Source organism: Lithobates pipiens, unplaced genomic scaffold (assembly GCF_037356315.1).
Source record: "Lithobates pipiens isolate NorthernLeopardFrog02 unplaced genomic scaffold, aLitPip1_a1.2 Scaffold_18, whole genome shotgun sequence".
NCBI classification, from domain to species: Eukaryota; Metazoa; Chordata; class Amphibia; order Anura; family Ranidae; genus Lithobates; species Lithobates pipiens.
In genome coordinates, this window is record NW_027507758.1 from 112,398,156 (window position 1) to 112,425,973 (window position 27,818).

General features: G+C 43.8%; 1 protein-coding gene across 4 annotated transcripts in view; it reads right to left on the reverse strand.

Moving 5' to 3' along the window:
- RALGAPA2 (Ral GTPase activating protein catalytic subunit alpha 2) overlaps positions 1-26,308 on the reverse strand; it is a 529,040-nt gene extending 502,732 nt beyond the window's left edge. For 3 of the 4 annotated variants that reach the window (XM_077486017.1, XM_077486020.1, XM_077486018.1), the window contains exon 1: positions 25,915-26,308. In XM_077486017.1, the coding sequence (XP_077342143.1) occupies positions 25,915-26,020 (106 nt within the window). In that variant the 5' untranslated portion in view covers positions 26,021-26,308. The remainder of the gene's footprint in view (positions 1-25,914) is intronic. The other variant, XM_077486019.1, reaches the window with a different exon arrangement.
- Between the last annotated feature and the right edge of the window lie 1,510 nt (positions 26,309-27,818).

The following is a 27,818-nucleotide window of genomic DNA, read 5'->3' on the forward strand; positions in this document are numbered from 1 at the left end:
GCCTTACTAAAAGGAAGACATTTATAAAGATCAGGTATAAATGATGTATAAACTGTAAATAGTCGGTTTACAGTTTATATACCATTTAGCTATGTTAGCAATCTAGTCTAGTTTTACCTCTATTTATGCATGTTCAGCAGAAATGAAGAATTCATAAGTCCCAGCTAAGCAATACTTATGTTACACATCTATCTAGTCACATGTATGCTGCTTCTACTAAAAGAAAGAACACACATTATTCATGTATGTTGAAGGCATAAATGAGAACATTATCTCTTCCTTGCACAGTTTTCACCCTCAGGCTCTCTCAAGAGCGATAAGGGGAATCAAACACTTAAAATTACAGTAAAAACATTCAGTTATATAATGGGCCAGGCAGCAAGTACATTTCTCCAGTAATATTAGGAAGGAAGCAGACATGATTAGAGCACAGATGAGGATTTCCTATGAGTTTTTCACTTTGTAAATTACATTTTAAACCACGTTCTCACTTCAAGATAATTGGAGCAGAGAAAAATAATATATTTTTGTATAACTTACATTAGGTATGCTGACACGTACTGATCTATATGCAGAAAACAGCTATATACACACATACATGCAGAATCCTTGAAAGCACTGTTCCTTTGGGCCTGTTGTTTGTATAGCTGCTTCATTTGAAAGCCTCTGACCTGTAAAAAGTAGTCAGGTAACATAACACTTCATTGTCTGTATGCTTGTTCTGGATCAGCGACTCAAGATGTGAAGAAAGCATGACCACACTAGCATTTTGCACCTTAACCACTTCAATACTGGGCACTTTCACCCCCTTTCTGCTCAGGCCAATTTTCAGCGCTGTCACACTTTAAATGACAATTGCGCGAACATGTAACTAGGGCTGCAACTAACAATTATTTTCATAATCGATTAGTTGGCCAATTATTGTTTCGATTAATTGATTAAAAACCTTTATAAAAAAAAAAAAAAAGGTCATTTTGCTGCGATTTGTATTTTTTAGAGGTCGACCGATATGGGTTTTTCTCTGGCCGATGCCGATATTTAGAAATCATGGCGGCCGATAGCCGATATATGATGCCGATTTTTTTGGGCCGATATGTTAGGCCGATTTTATTTTATTTATTTATTTTTTTCCTTTTTTATTATATTATTATTTTTTTTAATCCCCCTTGATCTAACACACCTTTCCCACTGGGGCGTTTTTCAGGTGCTTTTGGGCTAAAAATAGCGCTTGTAAAGTGCCTGCAAAATGGCTCCCCTGCAGTCTGTGTGAAAGACAGAGTGCTTTCACACTGAGGCGATGTGCTGGCAGGATCTTAAAAAAAAAAAGTCCTGCAAGCAGCACGTTTGGAGTGGTGTATACCGCTCCTCCACCACTCCTGCCCATTGATATGAATGGGCACCACTGCCGAAGCGCATGCAATGCGATTTGGCAGCAGTGCTTCATGGGCGCATTTAACCTCTTCCTTGGCTGCTAGCTGGGTTATATGTGCCCCACTAGCAGCCAAATAGCACCGCTAAAATTATGGTAAAGAGCCGCTAAAACTTGCGTTTTACCATCAACGCCTGCCCGCTCCAGTGTGAAAGCAGTCTTCATAAGTGATACAGAACATTTCTTACATTTAAACATTAAACAAAACAAAACCTCCAATCAGTTTACTTGTATGTATGATTTAGATTAAAAAAACAAAAAAAAACAAACGATGTATTAAAAAAAAAAAACAGGTAGTCAAAACTTTTGGACAAAAAAAAAAAAAAAAAAAAGTGGGCTAACTTTACTGTTTTTATTTTATTTTTATTTTTTAAATAGTGTATTTTTTTTCCCAAAAAAATGCATTTGAAAGACCTCTGTGCAAATGCCGTGTGGCATAAAATATTGCAACAACTGCTATTTTATTCCCTAGGATCTCTGCTAAAAAATATATATATAATTTTTGGGTGTTCTAAGTGATTTTCTGGCAGAAAATACAGGATTTTTACTTGTAAGCAACAAGTGTCAGAAAAGATTTAGTCTTTAAATGGTTAAACTGAGAACTTCTACACACAGAGATGATTTCATTCATTCAGAAGTGTAAACATTGTATCTTTCTGTTCTTTTCTTGGCAGCCTGCCCAGAGAGGAGGAAAGGGTTTCTATGAGGACTCGGGCAACTTACACTGACTTCTATACAGAAGTCATTTCAAAGTCCCGCTGCAGTTCTAAATCGGCTTTTTATCAGCACAATCGGCCGATGCCGATTATTTAAAAAACGGCAAATATCGGCCGATATATCGGTCGACCTCTAGTATTTTTACATTTTTTTTGGCCAATTTGTTGTTGGGCAGATTCAAAAACACAAATTGCCGCAAAAACATATTATTACATGCTTTTCTGCAGCTTCTCCGTTGAAGTATATTGAACCAAAAAAACAAAATATCACTGTTTTGTGTTAAAAAAAAAAAAGTACTTGTCTTTTCCAAATACAGCTGCTTTTCCAAGCAGCTGAAAAAAATCATGGATATGAACGTGTCCCATAGGAAACAATGTTAATGAACTGTAGTGTGTTTCTGCAAATAGCACCAAAAACACAGAGGTGTGACCCAGGCCTGAGAAGTTTAGTAACATAATGGGGTTAAAAAAAAAAAAAAAAAAATTTGTACAAAAAGAGCAAATAAATTACTACTCTAAGGGGTTCATTTTTTAATATGAGACAGTGAAAGTAATATTTACAGTAGCGATTTGCTCTTTTTGTACTATAAAGGGCTCATTTTAGATTTTTTTAACCCCATTATATTAGTGGCCGATTAATCGATTATGAAAATAATAATGGATTAATTTCATAATCGATTAGTTGTTTCAGCCCTACATGTAACACTGTACCCATATACAATTTTTAAAAAAATTTCACACAAATAGAGCTGTCTTTTGGTGGTATTTAACCACTTAAGGTCCGCGCATGCCAATGTATTTCATCAGAATGGCATGTACAGGCACAAGCACGTACATGTAAGTGCTTGCCTTCGAGCGGGTGGGGGGGTCCGATCGGACCCCCTTCCGCTGGATACGGCGGTCCATTTCGCTTCAGGAGCGATCCGGGATGAGGGGATGGCCGTTGGTTTCTGGCCACCCCCTCTCGATCGCTCCTGGCGAATGAGAAGCTTCCTCCCGCTGTGTATAGTAAACACAGGCAGGGAGGAAGTGATGTCATTCTCCTCGGGCGGTCTTTTTGACCGGACTACGAGGAGAACACTGAAAGTAAGTGCACCGAACACTGAAAGTAAGTGCACCAAACACTACACTAACATAGGAACAGTTGGGGCTGCACTAATGATCAGCGCCCCAATTATCTGTGTAAATGTCCCCTGTCACACTTGCCAGTGACTGTCTCTCCTTCCCTCATGCTGCGACAGCACCTGAGGAAAGGAATGCCAATAATCGGCTTTTTTGTTTACGTCTGATTAACTGTGACTGAACACAGCTGATTATATCATAAAGAGCCACTGTGATTGGCCCTTTACCTCGATCTGTGATCAGTTGTAAATAAAAGAGGTGAGTCTACAAGGTGGCATACACCTTGCTGGACTTAATTCATAGTAAGCCAAAATAATTTGTAAAGTGGTTAAATTCCTGGAGTTCGGTTTTAAAGGAAGTCTATCAATATTGGATTCATTGGCACGATCAAGAGCAGGGGCAGGCAACTTTTCAGAGGTTGAGATCTACCTGGACAACATGGAGGAAACCAAAAAGGTGAAAACTATCAAGCCCCCAATAAAAACACAGCACAGTGTCCTGTGCAACCCACAGTAGTGTCTTCTCTGCAGTGTCATCTAATCCCCATTTAAATTTTTTTGCTAGATAATTACTTAGAACCCCCAAACATTATACATTTTTTTTCTAACAACCTAGAGAATAAAATGGGTGTCATTGCAATACTTTGTCACATCGTATTTGCGCAGCGGTCTTACAAGCACACTTTTTTAATTAAAAAACACAACAGTAACGTTCGCCCAATTATTATTATTTTTTATATTGTGAAAGATAATGTTACGCCTAGTAAATTGATACCCAACATGTCACGCTTCAAAATTGCGCCCGCTCATGGAATGGCGACAAACCTTTATCCTTAAAAATCTCCATAGACGACATTTAAAAAAAATCTACCCATTGCATGTTTTGCGTTACAGAGGAGGTCTAGGGCTAGAATTATTGTTCTTGCTCTACCGATCTCGGCGATACCTCACATGTGTGGCTTGAACACCATTTTCATATGCGGGCGCTACTCACATATGCGCTTGCTTCTGCACACTAGCAGACGCAAAAAAAAAAAAAAAAAAAAATATTGTCATTTTGAAAAAATAACAAAAAATAAATAAATAAATATGCCTTCTAGAAGTATGGGCGGAAGTGACGTCTTGACGTCGCTTCCGCCCCGCTATAGTATGGAGACGGGTGGGGGCCAACTTCCCCTCACTCATCTCCATACCGGACAGGAGAACAGACACGATCGCCTCTAGGGGGGGGCCCTCTCCCGCCACCGATAAAAGTGATCTCGCGTTGTATCCGCCACAGAGACCACTTTTATCTTGTAGCCGACCGCCGGCTAAACACGGGGATACCGTGGTTATGGCAGCCAGCTGCGGCCATAACAACGATATACGCCCCCAAATTAGGGACGTACATTGGCGTGCGGCGGTCTGCAAATGGTTAAATATGGCTCTTTACAAGAAAGAGCAGCCAATTCTGATGCCCTTCTTGCAGAAAAAAACAAGGATCAAGAATATATATCGTATAGGCTCAAAAAGGCTGTTTTTCTAAACTGACAAAAAACAAATTCAAGTCTCAAGGTTTTAAGGGTAACCTAACCAGTAGATTAAGCCAGGTCACCCCCTGTATGGAACCACGGACCAGAGAATGCAAAGCAAGTGGCCGTTGGAACAATACTGATAAGGCAGAAACTTGGCCCTTGACAGTACTCAAGGCCAGCTACATTTCTAAATCCTATTTGCACAAAGGAAAGGATTTCCCCTATAGCATACCTTCTACATGCCAGGTAGACATAATACCATTTTTCAGCAGTCTCGACTGAAACTGAGCATAGGGAACCACTTTGAATGAAGCCACCATCTCTCGACAACCTCATGCAAAGGCGAATAGAAGGACCGTTCTTTGCCCTGACCACCTGAACCAGCTCCCTTATGGAACTGATCTTTGCTTGGGGTAAAAACACCCTCTTATGGGCTGTATCTATAATCAGACCCAAGTACTCTTAGCCTTCCTTAATGGTTTTAAAGAAGATCTCTCTAGATTGTGGCCCAACCCAGGTATGATTGTGGTGACCATGCTCTGGTCTAAGCAGGCTACCAACCTGTCCAACAAGAACAGGTCATATAGGTATGCTACAATTGTTATACCTCTTGTAAACACCCGAGGTGTAGTAGCCAGACCGAAAGGCAAGGCTATAAACTGAAAACTGAGCTTTTCTACTTTGAAACACAGACACCTCTGGTGAACGTGAAAAATAGGCACATGCAGGTATGCATCCCTGATGTCGATTGATGCCAAAAGTTGTCCTCCTTATAGGATGGAGACAACAGCTCGGATTAATTCCTGGCGAGTCACCTTTTGAGACAAAAGTCAGTCTAATGTCGCGTACACATGACCGGTTTTTCCGTCAGAATAAACTGACTGTTTTTCCGATGTAGTTCCTCTGAAACGGACTTGCTTACACATGATCACACCAAAGTCCGATAGTTTAGAATGCGGTGACATTGAACACGTACAACGGGACTAGAAAAATTAAGTTCAATAGCCAGTAGCCAATAGCTGCCCTTGCGTAATTTTTGGTCCGTCGGAACAGCATACAGACGAACGGTTTTCCCGATAGGAATTGATTCCGTCGGAAAGATTTAAAGCATGTTCTATTTCTAGGTTCATCAGAATTTTTGAAAAAAAAATAATAAGTCAGATGAAGCCCACACATGATCGGACTATCCGATGAAATGATTCCGTCGAACCTTTTCTACCAGAAAGTCCGGCCGTGTGTAAGCGGCATTAGGCCAGGTTCACACTTATGCAATTTGGATGTGGGCTTCCCCGCATCCAATTCGCATGACAGGAGAGTGTGAACGGCTCTTAATGGAGTGGCTGCGGACAGCACTGCAGAAGGTTCCTGTGAGTCTTTGGCTCAGTTTCAGGTCTGAATTCAGGCAAAAATTTGGACCCGATTCACCCCTGAAATGATGAACGAGGATGCACCGGACCACCTGCTGCGAGCCGTTCTGCACATAGTGTGAACCCAGCCTTAGGTGTGCTCCTCATTGTTCAGCTGTTAATCTATTATGCATTTATCACACGTGTATGACTAAATCCATGAGATATATTTAGTTATGTATCGGGATCCTAAACCCAAATAATGCTGAGGATTTAGTGGCAATATGAAGATTCGATAAATATATATTTATATAATTATATAATATACATACACACACACACACACACATACACATAGTTGCTTAGTTATGCCTGGTACACTAGCCATCAGACACTGTTAGCCTTCATACATGGCCATTTCTGTGGTGTTTATATGAAAGTCAAGATCAACCTCTAATAGCATTTCTTGAAAGGGAAATTATAAAAAAATAAAAATAAAAAAATAAAATAAAAATCAGGTCCGTCAAATTTGTTTCAAAAACAAATAAAAAATAAGTCGGCTGAAAAGCCCACACACGATTGAAAAATTGGCTCCAGGGAAGACACCGCTGGATTAGTGGACAGGTAAGTGTACTACTAATATTAAAAGTCAGCAGCTACAGTATTTGTAAAGCAAGAGGGTCAACATAACAGCCAGACAAGTGACATTTTCTAAATGGAAGATCAGCAGAGGTAGACATTTTTCCTCTCATGACAGGTATCCTTTAAAAAGGAAATATGTAAGGGTTTTGTATTTAATTTACTACACTAAATGAGTCAGATAAATATAAAATAATGTATATTAATATAGGTGATGTGTGAATTTTTTTACATTTTTATATCTTAATCAATTTACTTCATGTAGAAAAAAATCCTTTTGTTTACAAAACTCCATAGGTCAAGCTGTCTCAAGCTTTACACATACAGAAGCTAATGGCCTAAGTTCATGGAATCATCCCTTATAGCTAATGCTGGCAACACTGCTCCGATTTTTGACCAATTGCTGCTAAATTTACTGAAATTAAAGCCATAGGTGGCTCATTTGCACCACCGGGCTCCACGCAATTTGATTGGAAAATCAAAGCAGTTGGGCAGAACATTCATGATGGAATGAGGGCTAAATGAGTGAAATCTTAACATGAATGGCTATCGTTTTAATGAATTCAGAGTGCTCTGGAAATTCTCTGTAATGGATTAAATGTTCATTTGTAAAAAAGAGTGTGTGCGTGTGTGTATTTGCTTCCATATCATTACCTCAAACTATATTTTAGTGTGTGTGTGTGTGTGTGTGTGTGTGTGTGTGTGTGTGTGTGTGTGTGTGTGTGTGTGACCCAACAGACTGCAGAAGTGATAATTTGGGTAGATAATTTGGTTAGAGGCATCAACTGTTAGTGAAGATATGGCCTATATCAGTTTTAAAATGTATTAACTGTATTCAAAGATATTTTGTGAGAGATTGTATAATTTGTAATTTGAAATATTTTATATAAATAACAAAAAATAAATAAAAACATACTAGGTGTAACGTTTTCTAAAGAACTCTTAACTTCAACATGTGTGCATCAGACAGAGCCTTTGCGCAGTCCGCTCTATCACCCAAGCGACAGCTGAAAATATTCCTCTTAGTGATGTCAAGACCAGGAATGCTCTTGCCTGATTCTGCTTATCACAATGCTTACACCTCCCGATCTTCACAACCAATGAACAATCTCTTCTTACACCTTCACATCTCGGTACAATTATGAAAAGCAACAACGCTGTCAACAGTTAGACAAGGAAAAAACATTAATAATAGAGCGGAGGTGACAAAAACTGAGACAATTGTTTCGATGACAGTAGATCTGATTTCAGGTTATACACCCAGGAAGAATTGTGTTTACGATGTGTGACCGTCACAGACAATGAACATCAATGTACAATAACTCTGACCTACATAGCAGCACAAGAAAAGATTCTGATGACAAAGCTTTAAAGTGCATGACAAAAATACGGCGGCCATGTCTGGATTCTTTCTGAAAATGCCAGCTGCCTGGTTATATCTGGCTTTAGTACATCACAGAGCAGGAACAGAATGCTGCAAGTGAAAGTAGGGCATATTATAGCATTCCTCCTATACTCGTTAGTCAGAAAATATATCAAGCACTGGATCATTAGGATAGTCAGAAAATAAGAATTTCCTACTTGTTTCTCTCATAACCGGTTTCCAAATACAGCTATTATAAGTGCCTGAAACTTTGTCCCTTATTAAAAGTGTTAAAGTTGAACTCCAGGTAAAATGAAAATGGACTCCTGTACTGCAAGGGTTAAATGTTCCTGTTTATCTTGATGAACATAAAAAGCAACCATACTTGCCTTAAAGTGATTTTAAAGTCTATTTAAAAAAAAAAAAAATATATATATATATATATATATATATATATATATATATATATATATATATATATATATATATATATATATATATATATATATATATATATATATTTGCCTCCTCTGTGCAGTTGGTTTTGCACAAAGCAGCCTGGATCCTCCTCTTCTCAGGTCCCTCTTCGCTGCTCCTGGCCAGCGGTTTGCTACAGGGGCACCTGAGCCGAGCCACAGCTATGTGTTTCTATTCAGACACGGAGCCCGACCGACCCAGTCCTCTCTCTCCCCTGATTGGCTAACTGACTTTGACAGCCACAGGAGCCAATGGCCAGTTAGGAGGAGAGTCCCGGACATCTCTGGACAGAAATCGGCTCAGGTAAGCAATGTATTTATTGGCGTATAACACACACTTTTTCCCCCTAAAATCAGGGGGAAAAAAATCGGGGGGTGCGTGTTATATGCCGATCCCCCGCTGTTGCTAGGGCTTTCTGCCGCTATCTGTGGCTTCCGTGTATTTTTGCCCGCACTCGGCCGTTCTCTGCGGCTTTCGGAAAGTCAAAAGCGGCCGAAAGCGGCCGAAAGCAGCCGACAACGGCCGAGTGCGGCCGAAAGCAGCCGACAACGGCCGAAAGCAGCCGACAACGGCCGAGTGCGGCCGAAAGCAGCCGATAACGGCCGAGTGCGGCCGAAAGCAGCCGACAACGGCCGAGTGCGGCCGAAAGCAGCCGACAACGGCCGAGTGCGGCCGAAAGCAGCCGACAACGGCCGAGTGCGGCCGAAAGCAGCCGACAACGGCCGAGTGCGGCCGAAAGCAGCCGACAACGGCCGAAAGCAGCCGACAACTGGCCGAGTGCGGCTAAAAATAGCCGAGAACGGCCCGAGTGCAGCCGAAAATAGCCGAGAACGGCCGAGATCTACCGGCGCCATTTTTAAACGGTAAATGACTGACAAGGCTGCAAATGCAAGGCTGCATACGACACTGACAAGGCTGCATTGATGGGCATTTAAATGTAAGTTTTTTTCCTTAAACTTCCCTCCTAAAAGTTTTTTTTCCTTTTAAATTCCTTCCTAAACTTGGGGCGTGTGTTAAAGGCTGATGAATACGGTAATTAAAAGAGGAGCTGAGGGAGGCTGCTACAAACGCACTAAGATGAACCGGCCAAGATTCGAACCATGTATGGGTAGGCTGAGTGTACCCAAGTTGATCGATCTAATCGGGTACAACTAGCATGCTAGATTTTTCATGTAAGTAGCAAGTTGCAAGTAGCTAAAGCTGCTAGCAATAACCACTGTGTGTTCTCCTGCCCAGGACAGCGCCCCCTGCTGGGAAAACACAATAGCTCCACAGGAGGGACCTGTGTTTGCAGGTAAGAGAATCGCTCGGATTATGGCTGGCTTTAACTCTCGCTCTCAGATAGCCACTGCCTTTCTGGGACACTACGAGTTTTGAGTGGGCCTTCGGCATCCTCACAATGCAATACATTAGGATAAATACGTTAGGAGCAAGAAATAAGGTAACTATAACTCTTTTTACTGTTAATCCTCAACAGAAACAGGTATTTCTTTCCCCACCCAAGTGTTCTGTTTCAACAACTAACTTCTCTTAATCGCTTTCTTTTAGTTTGTTAATTATACCAAAGAGTTTTTGATAGATCTCAGAAAAAAAAAAAAAAAAACACAAACACACACACCTGTAGAGCCCACCAAAGAACTTGTGAGTAGATATTTTCCTATGCTCGCTACCTGTATTTGACAGTTAATAGATATTATTATTCCCAGTTCTCTCTCTATGTGGAAGACATATGGGTGAGGTGTTGACTCTTCTTCTTCAAAGGTGACAACACTGCTGTTGAATAGACAGAGTAAGTTAGTAAGCATTGTCACTCTGAGTAGGTGTGTAAGGCACTGTTCGGACGGCTGCTGGCATCTGCCATGTGTGCAGGCTACTTTATTTTAATATCTGCCCCAAGCGTGTATAAACATCCTATAGAGGCGGATGCAGATGCATGGACACAACTGCATGTCAAAATTTGACAGTTGTGTAGGAGCAGCTAGTGTCTGCATTCAGGGTTGTGCAGCTGTTCCTGCACAGTTGTCAAATTTTGATATGAGGTGGTGTCCGTGAAGCCGCTGCATCACCTCTATAGGCTGCCTGCATGCAGCCCGGGTAGATGTAGACACCTAAAAAAATTTAAAAAATGAAAGACGGGTGCAAGTGCCCATCCGGACAAAACCTTACTGACAGGATCAACAAGTAAAAATAAAAGGGATCTGTGAATGGAAAGACCACAAGTCCAATCTGCTGGACAAGGACTTGTAGATAGTGTCTGCACTTGTAGTCCATTATTTAACTCTTCCACCCCCATAACGGCAGGTTTGTACCTCCATACTGACCTGGGGATTGGAGAAGGATCTTCTGGAGCCTGCGCACTGAAAAGCACTCATTTCAGTTGCAATGCTCTGCAACTTTCAATGCAAAAAATGTATTAAATACACTTTTTTTTTTGTTTTGTTTTTAATAATGTGCATATATTAGTTTTTCTTTCCAAATGGTGGACTATTGCTTTCATTAAATAATTAGCAACTGAATACTTAATTTAAAATGTCAATACACTTTCAAAATTCAATACTACTCCAAAAGTTGTCCTTTACATCCCCTCCCCCCCCCCCACCCATTGGCAAAAACTCACAATATTTTCCATAAAAGAGGAGCTCATGTCCGAGGCCTCGCACTTAGTGACAACACTCTGCATAGAACTATTCTCATCACTTATTCATAAGTAGAAAGAACAGGCCCCTACATTAGTAAGGACACTTTAAAAGATGCCTCTTTCAAACCAGCATGTGATGAGCTAGGGAAATATTTTAAGAATATATTGATTAACCTTGAATAACCTACTATCCGTTCAAACAAACCAAAATGGCTTCATGAAAGAAAAAAGGAAATACTGGAGAAGTAACCAAGAGTATCAATCTTCTCAGCCATTTGACTTCACAATGAAAGGAAAAAAAAAAAAGTATAAATCTCTAGATTGCTTTTAATATTCTATTTTGCTAAATACAAAATGCTAAAATTATACCTCGTTTCTATGTTATTGTATATTTACATGAGCTAAATTTACTCATTACCTGTGCAGGCTTTGCTTCCTGCTTAGTGATAGTGCCTTGCCGATTCTCTGGGCCCAACACACATCTACAAGCGTCTGATTTAATAAAAATAAAAAAAAAGACTGCACATTCTAATGATATGAAATATACAGAAAAATGTGTATAATATTCACAGTCTGACTCTTGTAGATTCTATGGGCAGCTCTCTGGGCATTATGTCATTTACACTTAAAATGGAAGTAAACCCTTCCAAACAACTTTGACCTACAGGTAAGCCTAGATTAAGGCTTACCTGTAGGTCCAAGTAATATCTCCTAAACCTATATGGTTTAGGAGATATTTGCCCGAAAATGGGCACCGCTGTCTACGGCGCATGCGCCGTAGACAGCGGCGCGCAGGCGCACTAAATGCGGCAAGTCCAAGAATGGATTTGCCAAATTTGTCTACTCCCGTGCGCATGCGCGGGAGTGACGTCATCGCGGCTCCGGCGAATGGCAGCGTCGGAGCTCAGAGACGCGACTCCCGTGCGCATGCGCGGGAGTGACGTCATCGCGGCTTCTCCGCTGTCATTCGTCGGAGCTGCGAGAGACGCCACAACCAAGATGGATGCGGCGGACTACAGGTGACAGCGGCGACTTCGCTGGCTCCTGTGTCAGGTAAGTGACACATAATGAGCTACTATGCGATGCATAGTAGTCCATTATGCTTTACCTTTGCAGGGAAAAAAAGAGGAAGTAAACCCATCAGGGTTTACTTCCTCTTTAAGGGCCTTTGCAATGGAATTTTTCCTGGGTAGGTAGCCAAATGTTTCCTCAACCCTCTTCATTTACACAGGTTTGGGACCAGCATGCAGAAAGTGGTAATTCATGTACAATTATTTCAATAGAGTATAATGAGTCAATATAAAGTGCTCAGAATAAAAAAGCGCTGACAGTCAATAAAGTGCTATAATGTGCTGATAGTCCATAAAGTGCAAAAATAAATGTAAAGTTTAAATTTGACCCAGCCCCTTATGTCGTCACAGCCCCAGCATCCCCTGGGACTGTGACAACATAAGGGGGCAGGGTCACCATGTGACATCACCCGGTGACCGCGCCCTTTGTCCCTATATAAGTCGACGCACAACGCGTCCCTGCCATTGCGGCCAGAGAGAGCGTTGTGTCAACATCGCAAAGAAGAGAAGAAGGCTGCGGCGGCAACAGAAGACCGGGCCAACGCTAGTAAAAGAGCTATAAGAAGATAGCGGAGGCCCAGCAGAAGAACCGAAGAGCGGGACAAGACCCCAGAAGAGGGGAACAAGACCACGAAGTTAGAAGAAGAACCCCGGACGGTGGCGGCGAGGAAGAAAGAAGCCGGGCTAATCCGCTAGTAAAAAGAGCTAGCAGAAGATAGTGGAGGAGTCTGGAGAGAAGACCCCCCAAGAGAAGACCACCGGAGCAGTCTAATAATTTTAAAAACTTGTGTTTTTTTATTTACACTTTTTTTCACGAGATGAATGGGTAGGGGTACATCGTACCCCATACTCATTCACATAGGGTGGGGGGGCCAGTATCGGGGGGCTTCCTTATTAAAGGGGTCTCCCGGATTCCAATAATCCCCCCGCCCGCAGACCCCGAAAACCAACGGCCAGGGGTGTCGGGAAGAGGCCCTTGTCCTCATCAACATGGGGAAAAGGTGCTTTGGGGTGGGGGGGCCGCAGGGCCCCCCTTCCCCAAAGCACCCCCCCATGTTGAATGAATAATTTGTATAGCGCTCAAAGCGAACTGAATCGCATCAAGGCGCTGTGCTGAGCTTTGTTGTCCAGCTTCTGTTGAGGACACGTGGCCTGGTATGGCTCAGGGGGGGGGCACGCTCGCTCCTCCCCACCCCCTTTCCTGACCAGCTGGGCTGCGTGCTCAGATAAGGGTCTGCTATGGACTTTGGGGGATCCCAACGCCATTTTTTCGGCGTAGGGATTCCCCTTTAAATCCATACTAGGCGACGGGGCTAGTGAGGTGTCAATCTCGCCGATGGAGGTGGCGACAATGACTTCCTTCGCTAGTCCCGTCTACCTGGAGCCACTGCATAGTTGCATTGGAAATTGCACGACAAAGGAGTCGCATCGTGAGCAGAAGTGAATATTTAAGTAGGTCCTCAATTTACATATATAATTTTGGTAAACTTGAAAGGAGCTTGTACAAAGACTAAACAGTCACTATAATGTGTATGGTGAGTTTTAGATAACATAATCAGAAGTCGAGCAGCCGTTTGTTTTCTGTGGCAACCCAGATGTACACTGTTACTTAAAGCTTGAATCTATGGTAAAATGTCAAAATGTATATATTTCAGTAATTTCTAGCCTACTCCTATTAATCTACACAGTCTTGACGTTTGTAAACTTATTATGTGAAGATCCCCACACATTTACTGCCTTGAATTCTGCAACATACATTCACTATTCTCTGTGAGTAGGCACTGCTGTGTCACATATTTTACAGAGCCTGCCTTCTGAACTACAGAGGTGCTGAGAGGAGGACTTGGAGGCGGCGTCAGTACAGGAATCACTGCTTGCAGGCAGCAAGGTACCATGGGATATGTAGTCCTTAGAAATTGAAAGTAAACAGTAGAGGGTAAGTTGCAAAGCATGTAGGGAATCCAGGAATTTGTGGAAAGAGATGGCCAGCAGACAGGCAGAACTAAACATAAAAAGAAGATCTTTCAATTAAGCTCATATGGGATCGTCAAAAACAACTATTGTTTGAATTGCTATTAGAATACTGGTGCTATTAAAAAGAACATGTATGCTGTGACCATAGATTATCTTTAAAGTCACACTGTCATCACTGGGTCATTTATACACAAAACCGAGGGAGCAGATATTCAACACACTCAAGTATAGAGTACCTGCAGTGGTTGAGGATCAGCAAAGAGGCATCATCTCAACACACAGGCCACAAGGGTGGATTCACACTTCACTGAGGTATGGTTTGCTATAAAAGTCTATATACAACTTAAATGTAATCAAGCAATTTGGGAATGTTGAACTTTGCTATATATTGGTCCACTTGCAGTGTGAATATTAAATAAGGGCAGGTTTTACATAACCAGAGAACAAAAACTTTGATGAACTTAAAAAAAGAACACATCCTGACAATGAGTACTAAATAGAAATCCAGGTACAAGTGCATCGAGGTGTGATGAGAATATGTAAGGACCCGGTTATAAATGGTAAATAAACCTATAAGGGTAGTTTTTACTTGGGGTTCTGATGACAGGATAAAGCACCCCTATAAAAACATTAGTACTATGGTGGGGGGAAGCCATTATCGGAAGGGCACCTATCAATCTTATTTAGAGGAAAAAAAAGATCTGTAGCGTGAAGATAGAAAAGGACCAAAAGAAGATAACCAAGGAAAGAAAGTAAGCAGACTGTGGAGAGTAGGGGAAAGGAGGCGGCGGGGGGGGGGGGGGGGGGGGGGGTTGGGGATAGGATAAAGGGTTGGAGTCAGGTTAGGGCAAACACCTTCACGTGAGGTGATTCTTCAACCCTTGGTCCATGGAGGGTTAAAACGTCCAGAGAGAATTCTCCCCAAAGATGAGGACAGGTCCACCTTTTCACTGAACATGTAGGGTGGCTACTAGCTTTTCACTGAACATGTAGCCATGACATTTTTTGTGTTACCTAAATAACGGTCAGGGTCTCAGACCATCTCCGGCCTCTCGTCAAGGTCTGTTCAGTGCCAGTGAAGATAAAAGATACGGATGGTTTGAGATCCCATAAGGCTTCACAGCAATAACTAACAATACTAGAACCGAAGATAGAAAAAAACTAGCTGATAGACCATGGTCCAGAAATATCTCATTCAAAAACATTCCCGAATAACAGCACTAACAAGATGTACCAAAAGCCTTAGGGGGTGAATTACTAAAGGCCAAAGCTTAGTGAACGTGGTAAAATTGAATTTTTCAAAGAATACCCAAACACATGCAAAAAAACACATCACATCAATGGATGGCACATCACTGGATGATGGAAGTCAACAGAGCTTTACCTTATCCACTAAGCTCTAGGGAAAATCCCCCTGTAAAGTGAACGGCCTATTTGCTTTTTACTAAATCATCCCCATTGCCTTCAGACTAGTGCTTACAAACCAAGTCCTGTTTGAACTAAGTTTTATGGATGGTGAATATAGTTAATGTTCTGCTGACAGAATTACAGTGAAAGTTCCCTGTGTGCTAATCATATACAAACAGTAGTCAAACGAGGCGCCAACACATTTTATAGCCTTTTATTACACCCAACACAAAGAACTTTTGCCAAAGACGGTCACACTATCAAATAAAGGCAGCTATACACAACTAACAATTCACAGGACTTCTTTCATTTAGAGTAGTTTAAAGCGGGGTTCCACCCTAAAGTGGAACTTCCGCTCATCGGAACCCTCCCCGCCCTCTGGTGTCACAGTTGGCACCTTTCAGGGGGGAGGGGCGCAGATACCCATCTAAGACAGGTATTTGCACCCACTTCTGGGCACAGACTCCCACGGGAGTCTATGCTTCTTCCTGTCCCGCACATACGCAGTAGGGAACCGGGAAGTGAAGCCGCAACGCTTCACTTCCTGATTCCCTCACTGAGAATGGCGGTGTCAGCAGCCGAGAAATCGATCGGCCTCGGCTGCTGACATCGCTGGACCCTGGGACAGGTGAGTGTCCATTTATTAAAAGTCAGCAGCTGTAGTATTTATAACTGCTGGCTTTTAATATTTTTTTTTCCCAGTTGACTCCCTCTTTAAATACTGGCTCTGAGTTTATGAACACCCACCACCCTCCTCTTGCTTAGAAGAGCAACAAATGTGATTATTTTTTCAATGACTTTGTGAACTGCAAAAACTTTATTGTGAAATGGGACATCTACATCCTGACTGCATTGATCCTATAATAGAATACATTCTTTCTACCAGTCCCAACATCACTGCTAACTTGTTTAGTGACATATAGAGGCAGCCAAAAGGTACTGCCGAGTTCTCAAAATCACTTCAAGTGGTTATATGTTGTTTTTTGTTTTACCCACTTTTACTTACCTGAACCCTCATTCGATCGTGTGGCACATCTGCAGCTCTTCTCCCCAGGTTTGTTGAGGCAGCAGGAGACATTGGCTTCTGCAACGGTCAATCAAAGGCAGTGACCAGGGAGCGGCAAGCAAGGCCAAGTCCCGCTGTTTGTGTCTTTAGAAGCAAGCCCGCATGAGTGCCACCATAGAAAGGCACATACATGTGTACACGCAGCTCAGCATACATTTACAGCACCACTCTGTGCCATCATAAAGTGACTCACATGTGCACAAGAGTGAGATCTGATGGGTTTTATTCCTGCATCGCATAGTAGCCCATTATGTGTCTCTTACCTGAAACCGAAGCCTGCGATGGACGCTTCGTGGAAGAGGGGACAGCGGTGACATCTTCCTTCCGGGTATCGCGGCTGCGGCCAATCACAGCGCACTCCCGCGCGGGAGCTGGCAGTCACGCCACAATCTTCTTTAGAAACAGCACTCTCGCTGTTTCTAAAGGAGTCTAAAGTACACCTGTGCTGTAGAAATCGGCGCTGGTCTCATTTGTAAATATCTCCTAAACCATGGAGGTTTGGGAGATATTTCTTGCACCTACAGGTAAGCCTTAATCTAGGCTTACCTGTAGGTAAAAGTGGTCGTAACGGGTTTACAACTACTTTAATTCCACTTTAAATGAAAAGTTCCACTTTCTTATAATGTACTGTATAAGAATGTTTAAAACCATTCAGTTATATCCAACTCTCTCTGCATCAAACGCATGGCATATAGGTTATATGGTTTTCAATGGCATAGTTCCCACCAGTGCTTGACATTCCAGTTCCAGAAAAAAAAAAAAAAAAAAATAAATAAATAAATAAAGTGGAACATGCTGCATTTTTCCTGCACTGGAATGCTGTAAAATGCACCAAAAACACACTGGATCAAAGACGCATAGAAAATGAGCCAAAAACCACACATGCAAAAAAGCATCTTGAATGCATCCAGGCTGTGTTTCTATGGTGTGAACTGGCCCTAAAGCATTATGGGCCTGCTCTTACAGATTCAACAACTGTATGGCTAGCCTTAGTCTTCAAATTAGTCCCAATGCAGTCCCCCTGAATCCTAGGCCCAAGCTGTACATGGGCCTTGAACTTTTGCCAAATTCAAGATTATCGCCTGTTATTCAAGCGTCAAAGGCCCAGTAAGATTTTAGTATCCGACTAGCAAACGACTGAAATCTAGGTGCAGCTTGGTGGTAGGAGTTATACCGGGATTTAGCTAAACAATACACATCCCCCCCATACATTGTAAAGCACTGCGTAAACTGTTGGTGCTATATAAATTGTGTATAATAATAATACTTGCAGAACCACAAGGTACCTGCACTTTAGCACCGTTAGGCTCCATTCACACCTGGGCGCTTTGAATTGCGGCAAAACATGGAATGCGTTTGCCATGCCATTATTTTTCAATGGCAACCAGAACTTCTTTGGTGTCATGCGTCCTGTGATTGTGGCGCAATTTGTCACGCAACAATCGTGGGGAAAACGATTGTTGCAATCGTGCACCGCGTTTGGGGTGCAATTGAGAAATAATAGCCTTGTAAACTGCAAAAATCACACCGCGTTTGGGGTTCCACTGAGAAATAATAGCATGGCAAACGCATCCAGCGTTTTGCCCTATTCAGAATTGTGGCAATTCCACCCACGATTAAAATCGACTTGGTGTGTGTGAATAGAGCCATACATTTTAGGCCAAGTCAGGTTTACTGCAAAAGCAGTTTTAAAAGGTACAACACCTTAGGTTACGGTTAATATTAGGTATAAAACCATACTTATATTGCATATATCAACATAAATATACAGATACATTGTTATACAAGCTATTTCAACAAGAACTTAGTGCCGGTTCACACAGGGGCGACTCAGATCCGACTTCAAGTCGCCCCAAATCACCTCAGGTCGCACAACATGTAGAAATCAATGTAAGTGAATGAGAGCTGTCTTAATGCACGCTACTGAAGTCGCTCCGACTTCAGAAAAGGTTCCTGTACTACTTCAATCCGACTTGTAGGCGACTGGTACCCATTGATTTTAATGGAGGTCGCCTCCAAGTCGGATCTCCGTCTATACAGAGGCGACTCTCAGAGAATTATCAGCTCTCAAAAGGAGTTCCCCCCTGAGAGCTCATTCTCTGATTGGCCACGGCAAGTCGTTAAAGTAGTGTTGTAAGTCGCGTCCAAGTCACGTCAAGTCACATCCAAGTTGCCTCCAAAAGTCGTGTTGCCCCTGTGTGAACCGAGCCCTACTCACTTACCCCTCTTCTCATCTCCATAACACAAGGGGGAGATGTTCTGTAACCAGTAGGAGAGTATGCACACTAAGATATCCAAAACATTCCAGTGTTAACATTAGCATTATTTTACTATGTCATATAATCACTGATACCTTAATCGAATTGCTTCCCCTCTGGGTGCTCTATTGACTAGGGCAGTGGTCTCCAAACTGCGGCCCAAGGATCAGATGTGGCCTTTTGCTTGCCTCTCTCTGACCATTGGGTACTATTTCTCCCATTGTGATACAAAGCAACCCCCCCCCCCCCCCCCCGATACCAATGATGGGGCACTCCAACTAATGCCAGTTATGGGTGAAAGGTAAAATTTTGTGCAACGCTCAAAAAATAAAATGAAAATTCGTGCATACACAAACTAATGTACACTGTACACAAAGTCTGATCGGATCATGTTGTCGGAAAATTTTATATCAGCTCTCAAACTTTGTTGGTCGGACTTTTCGATGGAGTCCACACACGGTCGGATTATCCGACAACACGGTCCGATCGGACATTTTCCGTCGGAATGTCCAACCGTGTGTACGGGGGCTTAGTGTTGTGCTGGCTGCTATTTGATATATGTCAGCACGATATACACCAATTTTTCTAATGCCAGTGATGGGACAATGATTACTTAAACTGACCCTGGGGTATTTTCTACTCCAACTCACCACAGTCTGGCCCCCTAGAATACAGTAAACCGTCCCTTTGTTTAGAAAGATTTGAGACCCCTGGACTAGAGAATGGACAAGATAGTGCTATAGGAGAGCAGAGGAGCTGTGTCTGTAGAGAGCACAGAGCACATTGAGTGCCAGGTGCAGACACAAGGACATCATTCACTCACATTAATGTGGAGATACATTGGAGGGCTGACAATGGAGATTCTAATTCAGAGGTGCTATGCTACGGTTCATGGCCCTCCACAGGAAGTAAAGCTGCACTGGCAGGATCCACAGGTATAAAAATAGATTGCAGGGTGAATCTTATAATGATACTGTAAACAATTAGGCAAGAATGGGATGAAGTATTTGTACAATGATTGCATTTGTGTGATGCTCCACTTTAAAAACAAGAAGTTAGTCACTGGATTTCTGGCAGGCTCAAGATATTTTTCTGTACATGCTCTCTATTAGAGAGACAAAAACTTGGGGAAAGATGCATGTAATGTAAGGAGGTACAGTTTTTTTTCTTCATGACATGCACTTTAACAGAAACGGGAAAAGACTTAATACAAGATGCTGACATACACGAGACACATTGAGAGGTTTCAACCAATAGTACCCACTTATAGACGCCATTATAGACATTGCCAACAAGTTACCCACAAGTTTGCATAGCAGAAAAGCTGTAGTGACAAAAGTAAATGTACCAGCACAATAGGGCCTTTATTTACTGAAACAGAAACCTAGAAGCAATTCCTTTTCACTTGATATGATCATCACCTGTTGTATGTCAAACAAACATTCTATACACAGCTAACACTGCCTACCTAACATCGACCTACCTCTGCATCATCAGCAGATGAACAAAAATGAACATCTCATTAAGGCAAGAAAGCAATGTATGGGGGCACTACTCTGACCACCAGCATAACAAGGCATTCTTTCCCACTAGCCACCAGGGGAACAGGGCATTCTTTCCCACTAGCCACCAGGGGAACAGGGCATTCTTTCCCACTAGCCACCAGGGGAACAGGGCATTCTTTCCCACTAGCCACCAGGGGAACAGGGCATTCTTTCCCACTAGCCACCAGGGGAACAGGGCATTCTTTCCCACTAGCCACCAGGGGAACAGGGCATTCTTTCCCACTAGCCACCAGGGGAACAGGGCATTCTTTCCCACTAGCCACCAGGGGAACAGGGCATTCTTTCCCACTAGCCACCAGGGGAACAGGGCATTCTTTCCCACTAGCCACCAGGGGAACAGGGCATTCTTTCCCACTAGCCACCAGGGGAACAGGGCATTCTTTCCCACTAGCCACCAGGGGAACAGGGCATTCTTTCCCACTAGCCACCAGCAGAACAGGGCATTCTTTCCCACTAGCCACCAGCAGAACAGGGCATTCAATGTAAGGGGACCGTCTCTTGTTGACCACAAACGTAAATGTGGCCAACATACCATACTTTACCTACAAAATCATTTTTAGCAGAGGTTTCCCCAAGACTTGAATATTATTTTAAGAGTTTAAACTAAAAAGTTTTGAGAAAGGCTGCTCTAGTCAAACTTTTTCTTTAAATTTTGGATAATATAAGTAATGATTAAAAAGGGCCTTTTCTAAACCAAAAAAAAGTGCTCTTTTTTGGTTCCATAGGACTTCAATGAAGAAGGTGCAGAAAAGCAATTTGTGCATTTTTTGCAGCAATTTGTGCATTTTTTAATCTGCCCAACAATAAATTGCCCAACAAAAACCCTTCAAAATGACAAAATGCACAGCAAAATGCACTGTAGAATGCACCAATCGCAAACTGCAAGGATGTGGACCGAGCCCAATTCAGAAAAGACAGAAAGTGAGAAGAAATGTATTGAAGATATGGGGAAATTCCTTTTTAGACTAGTCTTTCTCAACCAGGGTCCTGTGCAAGCGAGGCATTGCCATTTCTCTAGTTTCTCTGAATCTTTTGATGGTATTATGTACTGTAGATGATGATAAATTTAAAAAGCCTTTGCAATTTTACATTGATTAAAATACGTAATACGCATGTAAAATAAGTAACATTAAAAATACGAACTGAAAACCAGATACAAAATGACTACAAGCACTGAAGAACAGATATGAACCCACAAGCACAAACTGAAAAGTACGAGGCTGAAAATCACAAATCGTCTCTCACCAAACTTCTAATAACACAAGATTAGCAGAAGGAGCCCAACGGGTGGAGCACTGGCTATATTCGTCTTTATAGTGCCTTTGCACGTCAGCCTGTTCTTGACAATTGGAATTTCCGACAACATTTGTGCGACTGTGTGTATGCAAGACAAGCTTGAGCCAACATCCGACTGAAAAAAATTCCAGGATTTCATTGTCGGAATGTCTGATCATGTGTATGCAGCATAATTGATCCCAAAGGTGTTCTAACAGGTTGAGGTCAGGACCAGTCAAGTTCCTCCACCCCAAACTCCCTCATTCATGTCTTTATGGACCTTGCTTTGTGCGCAGGTCCAAATCATTTAGTGGAGGAGGTGGCGGATTATGGTGTGGGGGCGGGGGGAGTGTGCTTTTCAGGGTTTGGGCTTGGCCCCTTAGTTCTAGTGAAGGGAACTCTTAAGGTGTCAGCATATCAAGACATTTTGGACAATTTCATGCCCCCAACTTTGTTGGAACATTTGGGGGTGGCCACTTCCTGTTCCAACATGACTGCACACCAGTGCACAAACAGAGTTTGAGGTGGAGGAACTTGACTGGTCTGCACAATGTCCTGACCTCAACCTGATAGAACACCTTTGGGATGAATTAGAGAGGAGACTGTGAGCCAGGCCTTCTCATCTACATCAGTGCCTGATCTCACAAATGTTAATATATGTATGTGTGTATGTATGCGAGTCTGTGCAGCTGCTGCATTCTAGATGACATGCATGGGATTGCCTGCACAGGGATGGACAGAATGCCTGTGCAAGTGTGCATCCCCTTGTGGATAAACACGGCCCTCACACAGGTGTATGTTTAAGTGCACCAAAGTGAATGAGGCCTAAACTCCTGACACCTATACATTGTACAAGCAGAACTGCTTTTCTAAGGTGATGGGACTGCATTTTTTTTTTAGAGTAGGGTGCCTCAAGACTGAGAAAAAAGGTTAAGAAAAACTGCTTTGGACAGTTGTCACTGGAACAGGCGCTGACCCTCTGATAGAGGTCAGCATGACAAATAGAAAGGGTAAGTCTTACCAGAGGGGACCAGCAATAAAAGTCTAACAGAGCCTCCTACCCTTCCCAATCCAAAACAATCTAGATTGTATCTATAAATAAATGAATGAATAATGTTTTGGCCATAGAAGCATTAAGGCTGCATTCACACCTGAGATTAGCGTTTTCAAGCCGAAAAATTACACAAATTTACCGCGATTTTGCGGCATTTTTTGCAGTGTTTTTTTACCGCAATTTGCTGCTAATTTTTTTGCAGGGCAAAAGGTCACCAATGTTAAAAGAAGAAAAACGCCCAAATCTGCTCAATTCGAGCGACAAAAAAGGGACGGAACTTGTTTGAGCTTCAGGCGTTCGGCTTCAGGCGACATGGAATGGAGATGTGAACCATCTCCATTGAGAATAATAGATTTTTTGCCCTCTAGCATTTTGTAGCTTCAGGCTTCAAGCTACAAAACGCTCAGGTGTGAGTGGGGTCTAAATTCAAACACAAGTCAGTGACACCACTAATGGACTGTTTGTAAAATGCGCTTTCTACACTGAATGTGTGGCCTTCAGAAATAAGAAAAAACGCAGAGAGTCTGGAAAGTTACCAAACATCTAATATCCCTGGATATAATCAGAGTGAAATAAAGAGGCAGGTTCGGGGATTTGCAATTTTAGCACACGGAGGACAGTTTAGATCACCTCCACAGACTCAGCAGAGGTATACAAGCCACAACTGCACACAAAAGCAAATTATTCATACAAACACATGCAGAAATACGATACGTTTGCTGTATTTGATCAGAAATCCCCAACCTTGATGTGACTGTGAGCCAAGGTCAGATTTAGCCAGATTTAAATGAACAGCAATGTATACAGGGAGATCTCAGTATCAGAAAATCTGCTATTCATTATCAATTATTTCAACAACAAACTCAATTAGGCACAATATATAATTATGGCAATATGAAGCGGGCATTCCAGCATACAATTACTAAGAACCTACTAAAAGCTGTACCAATCACCAACAGTGGGACCCAAGGGCCACATATGCCCCATAGTCCCTGACTGAGGACATTGACAGAGGTCTGAGCACACAGGTAAGCAGAGCAGCTGCACAGACACAATGTTGTATACATATCTCCTGTGCTTGTTTACATATGAACAAAGGACCCCATTTATCTCCATGGTTAATGTGGATCCAGCACAGTAGTGGCGGTACGTCGCCGGCCCAGTACACAGAGTGGCGGTACGTCGCCGGCGCAATACACAGAGTGGCAATACGTCGCCGGCGCAGTACACAGAGTGGCAATACGTCGCCGGCGCAGTACACAGAGTGGCAGTACGTCGCCGGCGCAGTACACAGAGTGGCAGTACGTCGCCGGCGCAGTACACAGAGTGGCAGTACGTCGCCGGCGCAGTACACAGAGTGGCAGTACGTCGCCAGTAGGGATGAGCTCCTGCATGTTCGCTTACACCACATGCCGAGCCCGCCAGGAAGTTGGCGCCGCGCTGCACTAATCACAGGCAGTGAGACATTGCCCAAATTTATCTCCATGGTTAATGTGGATCCAGCACAGTAGAGTGGCGGTACGTCGCCGGCACAGTACACAGAGTGGCGGTACGTCGCCGGCACAGTACACAGAGTGGCGGTACGTCGCTGGCAGTACGTCGCCGGCACAGTACACAGAGTGGCGGTACGTCGCCGGCACAGTACACAGAGTGGCAATACGTCGCTGGCAGTACGTCGCCGGCACAGTACACAGAGTGGCGGTACGTCGCCGGCACAGTACACAGAGTGGCAGTACGTCGCCGGCGCAGTACACAGAGTGGCAGTACGTCGCCGGCGCAGTACACAGAGTGGCAGTACGTCGCCGGCGCAGTACACAGAGTGGCAGTACGTCGCCGGCGCAGTACACAGAGTGGCAGTACGTCGCCGGCGCAGTACACAGAGTGGCAGTACGTCGCCAGTAGGGATGAGCTCCTGCATGTTCGCTTACACCACATGCCAAACCCGCCAGGAAGTTGGCGCCGCGCTGCACTAATCACAGGCAGTGAGACATTGCCCAAATTTATCTCCATGGTTAATGTGGATCCAGCACAGTAGAGTGGCGGTACGTCGCCGGCGCAGTACACAGAGTGGCAGTACGTCGCCGGCGCAGTACACAGAGTGGCAGTACGTCGCCGGCGCAGTACACAGAGTGGCAGTACGTCGCCGGCGCAGTACACAGAGTGGCAGTACGTCGCCGGCGCAGTACACAGAGTGGCAGTACGTCGCCAGTAGGGATGAGCTCCTGCATGTTCGCTTACACCACATGCCGAGCCCGCCAGGAAGTTGGCGCCGCGCTGCACTAATCACAGGCAGTGAGACATTGCCCAATCTCTGAAGGCTGGCATCGGAGCAATGTCTCACTGCCTGTGATTAGTGCAGCACTGCGCCAACTTCCTGGTGGCTCTGCATGTGGAGTGTGCGAACAAGCCTGAGCTCATCCTTAGTCGCCAGCACAGTACACAGAGTGGCAGTACATCCCCAGCACAGTCCACAGAGTACATCCCCAGCACAGTACATGGACAGCACAGTCATCCCCCAGCGCAGTACACAGAGTACATCCCCCAGCGCAGTACACAGAGTACATCCCCCAGCGCAGTACACAGAGTACATCCCCCAGCGCAGTACACAGAGTACATCCCCCAGCGCAGTACACAGAGTACATCCCCCAGCGCAGTACACAGAGTACATGGCCAGCACAGTACATCCCCCAGCACAGTACACAGAGTACATCCCCCAGCGCAGTACACAGAGTACATCCCCCAGCGCAGTACACAGAGTACATCCCCCAGCGCAGTACACAGAGTACATCCCCCAGCGCAGTACACAGAGTACATCCCCCAGCGCAGTACACAGAGTACATCCCCCAGCGCAGTACACAGAGTACATGGCCAGCACAGTACATCCCCCAGCACAGTACACAGAGTACATGGCCAGCACAGTACACAGAGTACATACCCAGCACAGTACATCCCCCAGCACAGTACACAGAGTACATGGCCAGCACAGTACACAGAGTACATACCCAGCACAGCTCGGAGGTGTTTGAGGCGGGTGGGGACGTCCTTCTTTGGGTCCAGAACTTTCTGTGTAGATTTCTTGAGGTCTCCATGACTTCTTCGGGAAAACATCCCGCTCAGGGCCGAGGCTCAGCGGTGTATGTGGATGGTGTGAGGAGGGTGATGGGCCACCTGATATCCCCAGCCTCCCTCACTAACAGCGCAGCATGTCCCCCCCACCACACACAATGAGAGGACAGGGAGAACAGTCACTGGCTTTGTTGTCTGTCTCTGTCACTGTGGTGCGGTGCAGTGTCCCCTGCTCCAGCCTTCCTTTCCCGGCTGTCTGCCCTCTCTCCCTCTCTTCCTCCCCGGGGTGTGTAAACACGGAACTGACCAGCAATAACGTCACAACATTGCGGGGAGGGGAAGGAACCCAATGCGGAAGAGCAGTCTCAGGCCGTGCGTTCCAAGCCTCACATCATATTGCTCCTCAAGGACCGTGCAGCTAAACAGAGGTCTGCAACGCATGGCTGGGAGATCGCTGATAGGGTGGCTGTCAGGAAGAGGCGGGGACAAGTTTAAGCTGCTGTCAGACCCTTACCCTTACAGACGGCGATGTGCTTCCACCTGCTGTAGGGGGTGGTCACTCGTAGTTTGCAGCTTCTCATTCACACGATTTAAAGCTGAACTTCGGGACAAAGTACATATAGAAAACCCATGTTATGTGTATTCCTGCCTCTCCATATACACAATCCTGCTGCACAGCTAGCCCGATGAGCTGACTTTTCTCTGCTGCAGTTAACGCTTTCACTACCAGAGCTGTTTTTTATGCACACGTGATTTTTAGGTCTGAAGATTAGTTAAAACCCCCAAACATTATATGTAATGTTACCAACCGCCAGTATTTTCACTGGCAGCCAGTAAAAAAAAAAGCACTTTTCTCGGCCAGTAAATGCAAGTAACCAACGACAACATTAGAAGAAAACGGAGCACCCTACAAAATGATTTCAGGGACTTAGGGGCTATATTGAAGAAAAGGACCTCCAAGGCAGCATTTTCAGAAATACTGCCTGTACCTCAAGCCAAACCAAGGAGGCAGCAGGAGTGTAGGGAGTTTAGCAAGTGGCTGAAGAACTGGTGCAGGAAGGAGGGGTTTGGCTTCATGGAGACCTGGACTGACTTTTCAATTGGCTACTTTCTCTACCGCAGGGATGGATTGCACTTAAATGAGCAGGGTGTAGCTCTGTTGGGAAAGAAAATAACCAAAAACTTGGAAAGATTTTTAAATCAACCACGTGTCATTCACATCGAGACTCCTCCAGCATGCAACGATCCTGTTGATATCCAGGCAGAGTGTAGCTTTCCCACTAAGACTCCAGCAGATTGTGGCGTTACCACTGAGACTCTGGCAGAATGTGGCGTTCACAATGAGACTCCTCCCGAGTGTGATATTCACAATGAGTCTTCTCCAGAATGTGATGTTCACAATCAGAATGTAAGGTTCACAATGAGTCTTCTCCAGAATGTGATGTTTATAATGAGACCCCTCCAGAATGTGATGTTCACAATGAGACTACTCCAGAATTTCACAATCACAATGAGTTTCCTCCAGAACGTGACATTCATAATGAGACTCTTCCAGAATGTGATGTTCACAGTGAGACTCCTCAAGAATGTGACATTCACGTAAAGAATTCACCAGCATGTGACATTCACACAGAGACTCAACCAGCATGTGACGTTCACACTGAGACTCCACCAGCATGTGACATTCACACTGAGACTCCACCAGCATGTGACAAATATGGCAGCAAATTTACAATAAAGGATAGGCACATATTAGTGATAAGGGATTCAGTTATTGGAAATCACCAAACAGTATGTTGTTTACCAGGCGCTCGGGTTCGGAACATTGCAGATTGCATGG